An 11,256-nucleotide genomic window follows, 5' to 3' on the forward strand; every position below is an offset into this window, starting at 1 on the left:
ATGTACTGCCAAGCCCAGCTGCCTTGGGAAAGTCATATTTGCAGGGATTGGAGGATGTCTTTGAAGTAGGTCAATTGGAATATTCACCTTGAAGAGTTCACACTCATGACCACCCAGTCCAAGACTCACTCTTCACTTTTTCTGAGGATTGTGGTAAGGACTAGCAATTCCTAGACTGATCTTCATTGGAAAAAACTTCACAGGGTCGATAGGTGTTCAAATTCTGATTGCTCAACTCTTTAAGGGATCCCTTTATGCAATTTGGGGGAAAAAAATGCTGAAGTCACTATATGACAGAGCAGACGGTACCCATTCTGGCATTTCTAGAGTCAGTCAGGCTCTGACTGAGCCAGTATCGTATGGCATGCCAGTCATAGTGACCCCATTTGTTTCTGCTGAATTTAGACTTATTTTTTATGTCTATGAGTATAACCTTGCAATAGCTCTGAATGTTCTGAACTGCCTCACATTCATTTGACTGGGATGTTAGCTCCATAGCTTGATGGAGACAATTTAAATATGAATATGATTAACTCTTTCACTGTTGCTCATTTAACAAACTCCCGCTACTCTGGGATGGTGAATGGTACTTGGATAGAATGGCCCCCCAGGGAAAGCTACTCAGTCTGACAGAACAAGATGTACAGAGATTAAAGTGAGATTTGTTTGTAGCCCAAGTAGGAAATGATATTTGCCTGAATTTAGAGTATCGGGGGCTGTTTCATATCACTGAACCACTTATATAATTCCACACCCTCCCTTTTCAGTATCTCTAGCCTTATGGTGCAGAATGTAGGAAAATTGGCTCTTCTGTTCCAGGCATATCCAAGATGCAACAGAATCAGCAATGGCCCTCACAATCTCTTGGTATCCTGTGTGCACAGAGAAGACAGGGGCTGGGGGGAATGCTCTAGTGACTTTGGACACAACAATACATCAAGTAACCTCAGAAGGAAGGCCTTGGGTTAAGGCACAGTGTAACCCACACACCTCCTGGGTGTGGTGTTCTGTCCCATCTAAGGGGGAAGGAGGGAGAGATTGATTGATTGAATGAAGAGTTTGCTCTACAGTCTTAGCTAAAAGCCAACTGGCTGGCTGTTAGCTCATGCAGTAGAGGCTCATGCACTAAGCTCCACAGGTCCCAGGTTCGATCCCACCTGCTGACGACCGGGATCCGTGGGCGTTACAACAGCACTAGGATTCAAGACACCTGGGTTCTACTCCCAACTCTACCACAGATTTTGTGTGCGCCTCTGGGCAAAAAATCACCTGTATACCTCAGTTCCTCCATCTGAGAAATGGGGAAAATAAATACCTGCTTCAGATATTTTTCATTCTTTAGTCTTTATAAAACATTTGAGAGATACTTGGATGGCAGATGGTCTAGCAGGGCAAAGTAGGTTAAAATGATGTTATGGAAGAAAGAATAGCTAAAACCATTTCCGTGTCTTTCTTGAGCTGTAACCTACACTCCAGTTCACTGAATACATAGTTCATTGGAGCCAGACCCACCTACCCTACCTATCTTTATTTCCAGAATCAGGACTTTTGATGAGTTATGAAGGGACAACACGTGGCCAGATTTTTTTCCCCATTACGCCAGACTCTAGTCTCTTACTCAAAACCCTTATGTACCAATAGAGTGACTAAACCTCATGATTACACAGTCCGATTGATGAAGACTGGTGTTTCACCCACTCTTTCATGTCAGACCACATTAATTACTGCTAGATACTTCCACCCACTATTCTTCCAACTGTTTTGCATGAGGCAGTGATGCTAAAGTGCCACCATCTTCCCCATGACAGAGGTGGACTCGAGTCTCCTGTATGACGGTGCATACTGTTCGCTGTAAGGCCCCCTTGGGGGGTTATTTTTGGGAGCAGAACAGTGCACTGTAAACCTTTTACAGTAATTGGCCCAAGACTTGTCAAATTAGCCTAATCCCCAATGGCTGCTTAAAAGGACAAGTGTCCTACTAACATTTTACCCCCTTTTAAACAAACCAAATGCAATATGAAAGTGATTCCAAATGGAAATATACATTGTGTTCTGGGCATCTGCCTGGTTCATTTGATCTTTGAATCTTCTAGTGGAGATGGTTATCTTTGAATGAGTAAGGAATGCAAACCCCAGGAGGATTTTATTCCCGACTATACTTGTTTACAACTCCTGGGTTCTATGCCTGTATCTGTCATGGACTCACTAACACCTCCAGCATGTATGCTTATAGGGACATCGTCCGGGCAAATTCAGCTCCAAAATGTAGAGTTAGGGGACAACAAAATTTAAGACCAGTGTTCCTATTAAATCATGCTTAAATAATTCAAATGGAAATTTTATATATGCACCCACACAGGCACACAAGTAGCAAAACAAAGAATGAAAAAGAGGATTATTCACATTTCTATAAATGATCTACATGGGGAAAGATAAGCCAGAGGGGGGTGGGGGCATGAAGCTACTGGTGATCAGAAACTGGACTGCAGTCATTCTGAAGCAATTTTCATACTGTTCCACAATTTGGCTCCTAGATCCAAAGAGTGCTCCAGCATGGGGGGGAAGGGGTGCAGGAATCTCAATCCTGCAAGGTGCTGATGGTCCTTAACACCCACTGACTGAGAACAGGAGTTAAGAGCTCCCAGCATCGCAGGATCAGGCTGTAATACCCAAATGAAAGTGTGAACACAGAATAAGGATTTCAAAGCTCTCCAGTCACATATTCCAACAATAGCCCTAGACAGTTCCACAAGGGTTACTGCCAAGAAAAGGTGCTGGACAGTATATGTTTCTTGAATCCTTCGTACTCCTTGCTCCAATGGCCCCTGCCAACTTGTTCTACTAATTGAGTGTCCCTCATCTGGTACGGTGTGCCATACTCTACAGAAGGTTTCCTGCTTCTGAGCAGGCTTCCTCAGTCACCCAGACCAGCAGGAGCAGATGCCAAGGGCAAACCGACACCATTCCAGAGGAAGTGACTCAAGAAGAGGTCGGGCTTATTCAGAGGCAGTCACGAGGCAATGCGGAGAGACACTGCCCTGCTTTGCTCAATGGCGAATCTTGTTTGGGAATGGAATGTACAATCAGGCCTCCTTGTGACTGCATGTCAACAAGCATCACTTCCTTTGGGATGGTGTCATCTTCTGCCTTGGCATCTGCTCCCAGCTGGGCTGAGTGGATGAGGAAGTCTGTTTAGATGCATAAAGGTGACTATGTGAGGGGAACTGTTCCAGGTAAGGGATGCTTTATTTGGAAATAGAAACTACTTGTAATGCAAGGAGGAAATCCCTCTATGAGCCTTTGATACAACAATTTTAGTTTCAGTCTCTTAGCTGAAGTGCCAACTCTTACAACAATATTCTTCAGTGAAATAAATCCGATTGCCTTAAGCAGCCATACAGTGAAGATACCAAAGTCACAAAGCTGTGATATATCAGAGAATAGTGCTCATTCTGTATTGGTATCAATTGGACCTCAATGTGATACTCTCTTATTGTCTTTGTATCAATCAAAGGGGCTGCTCTAATTAAATTTTAAAAATGCCCTTCAATATAATTTACTACTACTTTGAAGGGTTTAAGTTGATGTACATTTTTGAAACAAACAACTAGTCAGTCATTGGAATCAGTGTTACATTCAAGGTGTCTTTGGGTGGTACAAATTAAAGAGGTCTGTTTCATACAAGGCATACTGTTATTAGCCAGTGACTTCAGGAATTCACCAAAATGTATTGAACTGATTCAGGCACCCGCCCCAGCTAGCCTAAGCACACAGTAATTTTTAGCACAGATACATTTAAAGGTGCACCTGCAACTTTAATAAAACCTCTCATTTCTATCTGGAGTGTTTGCAGCACTAATTATGTGAGCTGGATGAAAATTTTCTGCTAAAACTCCTCCCCCCCGATGATAAATGCAGATTTGGGTCGACAAACATTTTGTGAAGTCAAGTAAATTTTGCTGAATTGTTTCAGTCAAATCCTAAAATAAAATCATAAAAAAATAAAGACTTTTTTTCTGATTCAAAATGACTTATTTCAAAATTGATTTCCATTTTATTTAAAGACACTTTTTAAAAAAGCTCAACAAAACAAAATGTTTAGTTTCAGGTTGAACAAATTGTTTAGTTTGATCTGAAACAAAATTATTTTTTTACTTTTCAATTTGCCAATTTTTTAAAATCGTTTTAGGTTGAGCTAAATCAAGTTTTTTTTTAAATTTTTCAGAACGCCCCCCCCCCCCCCCCCCCCAAACCCTAGTTATATGCACAGTGCTACTAGTGACATCTTGCACTCTCCTATGAGGCTCATGAAAGTGAAAGCTCTTGAGAGATATTTAAATTAAACCATCTAGTTCGCCGAGAGGAAATTTGGTCCTGGACAGATAAATGGCTGCATGATCAAGACTTCACTTAAAAAGATGTCATCAATTTGAAATCTTCCCAATATAAAACAAATGATTTACACTAGTTTTGGGCACTAACCTCTTGACAATATTTATGGGTTTGCAATTCTATTTTTCTATTTTAGCAAAAAATCTCTCCGTCCTGTGGCTGTGTGAAAGACCCACAGAGACTATGGGGAAAACTGATAGTAATTACACCCAAAGCGATAAATGCACAAAGCAAACTGAAAAAGTATGAAGAAATATTTCCTCTTTATTCTCTTTTCAGTTGTTCAGAGGGGTTACTTATAACAATAGCAGGTAAATCTAACAAAGTAAGAACTTTGCTTCCAGTGCTATTCTAGTCATGTTGGTCCCAAGATAGACACACAAAGTGGGTGCCTCTCTCACCAACAGAAGTTGGTCCAATAAAATATATTACCTCACCCACCTTGTCTCTCTAAAGTAAGAACCTGTCAGATTTCTATACTGACTTGTCCAAAGGGAACCTGAACTTCAAGTTTGATTCTCCCAACAAAAAGATAGTCTCCGTTTCCTCAGTAAATGCCAGTTATGCTACAGAATGCACTTCAGGAAGGCATTAATCAGCTACCTGCCTTTCCCGGCACAGCTGGACAAACTGAAAAGGAGGAACAAAGCAGCAGTAAAGTCAGCAATTTTTCATACTGTTTGGTGGTGTTTACAAGGAAACAGACTGGGCCTGTTTTCATTCACTTTGTTCTAGCTAACCTGGATACTTATCTATGGCTCCCATTACTGTAGTGTGGGCATATTAGTTAGCCAGTGAGACAGGGCAACATGGAGTGAGATTCGTTCCCTCTGCAGACAGAAAGAACTATCAGAACATCTGGGGCAACAGCTACGTGACAGGAGAAGTGATCAGGTGTTTGAATTAGCAGGTTCAGTTAAAGACTTGGTTCCCCACAGCAGATGCCCTTTGTATTATTCCAAGAAGAAACTGATCAGCCCCTTTTGTCAGGAGAAAAGATGAGAAAGAAATTATCACTCGAGATATTCTTATAGTAGAGAGCTGAAGGGAAAATTTTCACGCACTAAACATTAGAATTGCCACAAGACATAACATTGTCTGTTTGCAGTATGTGATAGCAGTAGAAATTAGAGATGAAAAACTTGTTCAGTGCTTATCCATTCCAAAAGATCTCTGTTTTTTTCCATAGGGTTACCATATCAGAACAGAAAGATTTTCCTGAGCAACCGGCACTCCCATTCACAATGCTGCAGGCCACTATGCCTGTTATGTGAGATCACATAACATCTCTAGGGCAACTATAGCAGTCGCTTGCATGGAAGCTATCAGAAAAAAAAAAAAAAAAAGTCTTTATTTCTAGCTGTCTTCTGGGTGAAGAAGTGTTTTGTCCTTTTAAAAGTCAACCATGTCTATTTTTATTCTTCCTTTTCTCTCTTCTCCATTTGTTTTGGCACCTGGAGTGAATCTGCTTCTATTACACTTTGCCAAATATAAATGTACTTAACTTTTCAATCCCAGAGTCCATCCTACACTAGGGTCATGAGTGTAACAGGCCCGGGTCTTTGTTTTTAGTCTATGCACAAGAACAGCCTGCGATCTACAGAAGATAATATGGGACCAGGACAAACACAAAGACTTTACTACCTCTATTTTAAAAAAAGGTTATCACGACAAGACTTAAGTCATTTGAAGGGCAGCAAAGAACAGCGTGCAGCATGTTTACCTGGCCTGCACTCTGTGTTGATAGAGTACTTGTTCAGCATTCTTTGTTGCTGCTGTTCCTTTAACCTTCAGCAGCATCACTGAATTCCAAGCCCCTCATGCCCATCGGCCTGGAGTTATAAAACTTTCTATTCAATAATTTGCCAATATTTGGAGTGTTTACACAGAAGATAACACTGTGGAAAAAATCTTTTCTTAAGGGACTATTATTGTTCTTTAGTGCAATCATTTAAAAGGGGATAGTCCTGCAGCATCAATCTCAGGCAATTAAAGAGCTAGAAACTGGATATTCAGGAATGCTGGGCACGCACTTGAAGTCAGTGAGATCTGCAGGTGCTTAGCACTTTTGGAGAGAAAAAAAACAAAAAAATAAAATAAAATAAAAAAGCAGACCTGTGTGCATATTTTACATACAGGTAAGAAAGAAGCAAAGAAAAAACTGTAAAACCAATTACTTCAGCAATTGTGTATCTGCTATGTCAGTGAACTCACAATATACAACTCTTGGATAAACTGCTTGGACTTATTTTATCATGCCTTAGGAGCAGTATGTAACTTATTCACTGCCCCTCCTCCCAAACAACCAAATACACATGCATAGGAACTGCATGACTAAGTAGAAAAGACCCCACAATCTTGTGGGCCAAATTAGGAGAGATTATTCAATTTTGCCGCAAGGGGATGGAGGAGGATAGCATTAATTGAGATCACATTTTTTTTCTGTTATTTCACATGATTATTGCTTGAATTTAAGTTCACTTGCTATTTGAGGAAGTGACCCAATACATCTAGTCAGCCATAGAAATATGGCTGCCTCATCATCAGTATGTCCTACAAAGAACTGAAATCAGACTTAATAAATAAAGCTATAAGCAGGGGCAGTATCCTGTCTATTCAGCCTCTGAAAATACACACAGTGAGGTCTACTTATTAGAAACTGCTTTATGACCATGAACAGAAAGGAGGTTCTTCCTTGTAGCACCATGAGTCTATCTTTCAGCACACAGACATATATTACTTTCATATATTATACATAGAAATATTTAAAACATACCCAGAAGTAGTAATTATTCTTTTATGTACACGTTTGCAGAATCAAGATCTTAGTGTCAACACTTCTATACAAACCTAAAAACTTTCTAAAAATTGTTCGTATCAAAATCTATTTTGAAGATTCTTATTCTACAATATCTGTTCCAGAGTTCTGTTTCAGTTTAATGGAGAATCTATTTTATTTTTGCTTATACTTTCAGTATCTTGGCCAAATCTCAAATACCAATTTTGATTAGCCTATTTAGTGTATTATATTAGTAAACACCTGAATTAGAAATTACAGCTATTTAAAACTCCCTAAAGTTATTAAATTGTGGAAAACTATGACTATATTATTCTTATTTTAAGCTTCATGCCAATTGACAATTCAGTTATCTTTTTCATGTGCAAATAACAGAGTTAATTGCTTATGCCTCCTAAAAAAATGTAACACAGACTTTCAATTATGGAAGGGCTTGAACTCCAAATAAAATAATAATGAAATGAACAACCATCCCACAAATCCTGTATTCTTAGGTCTCCTCTTTAAATATCTGTATTTTAGGTTATTTCAAAGCGTCTTTATATCATATGTTAACTCACAAAACTCAAGACCCACAGACATTTCTACACCTGATTTTTAAAATCGATTATAAAGGTATACAACACATGGAAAAGCCAAATTTTTCCATTTGCTAGAAAAACAGTCAAGTTCATTTTCAGAGAAACAGGTATACTAAAGAAAGTTAAAAATAATCCACATCACATATCTAAACAAAAGGGTGTATATTTTAATATACACATAACATTATCAGAGTCAATTACATGCGAAACCTTTCACCTCAGATTCCTAGATAATAATGGACCTGTTTTCCCAATGGAAAGAAAAACAGGTTTGCTCCTGCATCAGGCTTCTGTAACTATGTCAAACCGGATATACTAGGACAACTAGAAAGAGTACCGTCATTGCAACAAGTTTCTAAAAATAAAAATCTTATAGGCAGAGCAAAAGAGAAATGTAGCAAGACTGATTCACTTTTATCTGTACGAAACAAACCAGCATGATCTGATCTTTTGTAAGACCACTTCCTGACACCCACCCAAACACATACTACACCCTAGTCCAAAAAAGGAAAGAGCTGAGTTGGCAGCTGGCATGGCCACGGCATAACCTGATTGAAGGTGTCTGTGATTTAGACAGGCCACAGTTTCCTTGTTTATTACAGGAAGTGTAAACTGTATCGATGCAATCAACAGTGGGCATTTCACATCCAGATGTGTTTGGCCCCCCCCCCGGTCTTAAACTTAATGAATTTTATTCATCAAAATTAGAGAGCAAAGGTAGCCAAGCCAGAGAGAAATGCCTGACCCAGGGATCACAAGTCCCCGGAGCTGTAAAGAGCCCAGGCCTGCCCTGGGAAGCAGTGGAGATCCCACCCACCCCCCTTTTCTCTATCGGAGTCCAGCACAACTCAGTGAACACAAGCCCTTTATGTATGTACTTCCCCGAACAAAATCCACCGACTGCTCAGCCCTCGCTGGGGTGTTCTCCGGCGTGACCCCGCTCCAGCCCCTTCCACAGCACAGACCCGGCTCCACCTTAAGCGCCCCCCCCTCCCCATTAGGTTTTCTAGGTACCGCTACCTGCGTTACCTACACTGAGGCTTCCCCAAGCTGGAAACGAATTAGCGCGGGGAAACCGAATCAAAGAACAGCCCCCGCGCCCCAGAGATGCTCCTCTCACCCCGTCCCCCCAGCAGGCATGCTGCATGCTCCGCCCTCCCCGCTCGGCTACCATCGTGCTGGCCATCCCACTGCCCCCCTAACTGTGCAGGGTGGATGCCGCTGCCGCCGCACACCTGCCCCGCTCCCCGTGCCATGCAGCACCCTCCTCCCGGTGCCGTCCCCCTCCTTGCCTGGGTCTTGTCAAACTGCTCCCGCTCCGCCTCCAGGCTGTGCCCGGGCCGGCGGCTCAGCACGCGGGCCGGCACGTTCTTGATGGTGTTCATGCTGCTGGCAGGGGAGCCCGCTGGGCGGCCGGGAGAAGCGGCGGCTCGCTCCGCTAAGGGCTGAGGCGCGGAACCTTCTGCTCCTGCAGCCGCGGCGGCCCGACCCTCAGCCTAGCAACTGCTCGCATCCTGGCGAGAACCCAGCCAGGGAGCGCAAGGGCGCCCCCAGCGGGCGGTCCGGGCCACTGCTGGGGGCAGGAGCATCCACTCACAGGCGAGGGAATCCTCCCCTCCCAGCTCCCGGCCAGCCACTCACAACCAGCAGCTGCTGCCGCTCCTCCCCAAGCAAAGCATTGTCTCTCTTCTCTCCCTCCACCCACTGCAGCCTCTAGTCTAGTCTAGATTCTAGAATGACAGTAACAGGCGGGGTCTGAAATGAAGCATCTTTCTCTGCCCAACGCAAGGTAATGGAAGACCCTGAAATGATACCAACGGCAAAAGGCTGAGGGGAAATCAATACCTGTTCACAAGATAGGATTGTTCGTATTTAATTACTTCTCTTCCCCTGTAGTGTAAAACACAGAGTTCCTAGGGAGACTGCAGTAACTATTCTGATTTCTTTAGAGTGAATTATGCACTGAGGCCCAAATCCTGATCTACTTTAAATCAATGACAAACCTCCTTGACTTCAATATAAGCAGGATTTGGGTCAGGAAGCACGTTTCTAAACATTTAGCACTCCACCCTCAGTTGTATTCACTCATGTCAAATGGTTATGAAAACATAAGATAAGCCTTAGTACTCCAACCCTGCCTTAGTCCATAGTACTCCCTGTTTATAGTAAAGCCCCTGTTGTCTCTAGTTATGTAACTCAAAAATAGCTAAAGTGATTTTATAAATACAATAGAATCCTCTTACTTGGAGCATACTGATGGACAGCTTACCACACTGATTACACCAAGAGATCATTTTAAGTCTGAAGGCTTTAACAAAATGTTGTAATGAATAAAAGTATAGATGGTGCATTTCAACTTTGACACTTGTGCACAGAAGCCTGTCTACCACCAAACAGTACCTGAATCACCAACTGAACAATTAACTGCAAATGCAGACAAAGAACATCTTGACCATTCCATTGTTTGTCCATCGAGTAAGATGAGGGCCACACTAGAAAAGCTTAAGCCACTACTGTTTGATTTCAAACCTATCAAATTCTTTAGCTACTTTTGTACTTGTCCTTGTCTCTATATAAAAAGGTACTAAATAGCATAGTAATGTATCATAGAACCGGTGTTTTGGTAAAAACCAAAATACCTTTACAGGCACACCTGTATAGATTATGTTCTTTAACTGGATTTTTTCATTCTTTTTGAAAAATGTAAATCCTGCTGTACTATTCATTTGGATGTCATTTAGGATTCTTTGATGGTGTAAGCACCTATATAAACAATATAATTTATATTACTGTAGCATATAGAGCATGCAATCAGTGATCAAGGCCCCATTGTGATAGGCAGTGTACAAAACATGTCATAAGAGAGTCCCTCTGCTAAAGAGTTTGATTAAAGACAACATGTAACAGGTATGTGAGGCAAACAAAAGGGTAATAGTGTGGGATTGGGAGAATGAGATACCAACAACAAACATTTTCATGTAGACTAGATGTACTCTAATACAGCTTACAACTGGTCTTAACTGGCAATGTTTCACAGGCAGCACAGCTGAAGTGAGTTAAAAGAGGGATCTTTCTTATTCTTTTGTTTCAATAGAAGTTCATTATCTCTAAGACATTGATTTTTTCTGCAACAGACTAGTTCATTTAAGTCTGTAAGTGAGCTATAATAGAAAAATTGCTGAGTAAATTAACTGAATATATTAAGCTATTAGAACAAAATATTTGAGTTGGAATGATCCTATACATGTTTTCTCATAAGATTGGTCACCAAAACTAAATGCATACAGGGGAAAGAAAAAAAAAAAAAATCTTTGAAACCATGAGCTGTTATTAGTTCAAGAATGGTGTAGTTATGTGTTGTAAGATATTTGAATATAGACATCTAAATACCAGCTTTCTTTAGGAGTTGAGATACTTTACCTTCAGGGCTTTAGCAGCATTTGCCCTAATAAACTGGAACTCTGCAAATCTGTTAAGGGAAAAGGA

At 41.2% G+C, this 11,256-nt stretch overlaps 1 protein-coding gene across 7 annotated transcripts in view; it reads right to left on the reverse strand.

Annotated features, from left to right (window-relative positions):
* HIP1R (huntingtin interacting protein 1 related) overlaps positions 1-11,254 on the reverse strand; it is a 62,413-nt gene extending 51,159 nt beyond the window's left edge. For 2 of the 7 annotated variants that reach the window (XM_065568723.1, XM_065568722.1), the window contains exon 1: positions 8,804-8,959. In XM_065568723.1, coding sequence (XP_065424795.1) covers positions 8,804-8,956 — 153 coding nt within the window. In that variant the 5' untranslated portion in view covers positions 8,957-8,959. Of the gene's footprint in view, positions 1-8,803; positions 8,960-9,062; positions 9,326-11,190 lie in introns of those variants that run through there. The other 5 variants (XM_065568725.1, XM_065568727.1, XM_065568728.1 and 2 more) reach the window with 5 other exon arrangements.
* Positions 11,255-11,256: the final 2 nt, after the last annotated feature.

The sequence above is a fragment of the Chrysemys picta genome, chromosome 15 (genome assembly GCF_011386835.1).
Source record: "Chrysemys picta bellii isolate R12L10 chromosome 15, ASM1138683v2, whole genome shotgun sequence".
In the NCBI taxonomy this organism is placed as follows: Eukaryota; Metazoa; Chordata; order Testudines; family Emydidae; genus Chrysemys; species Chrysemys picta.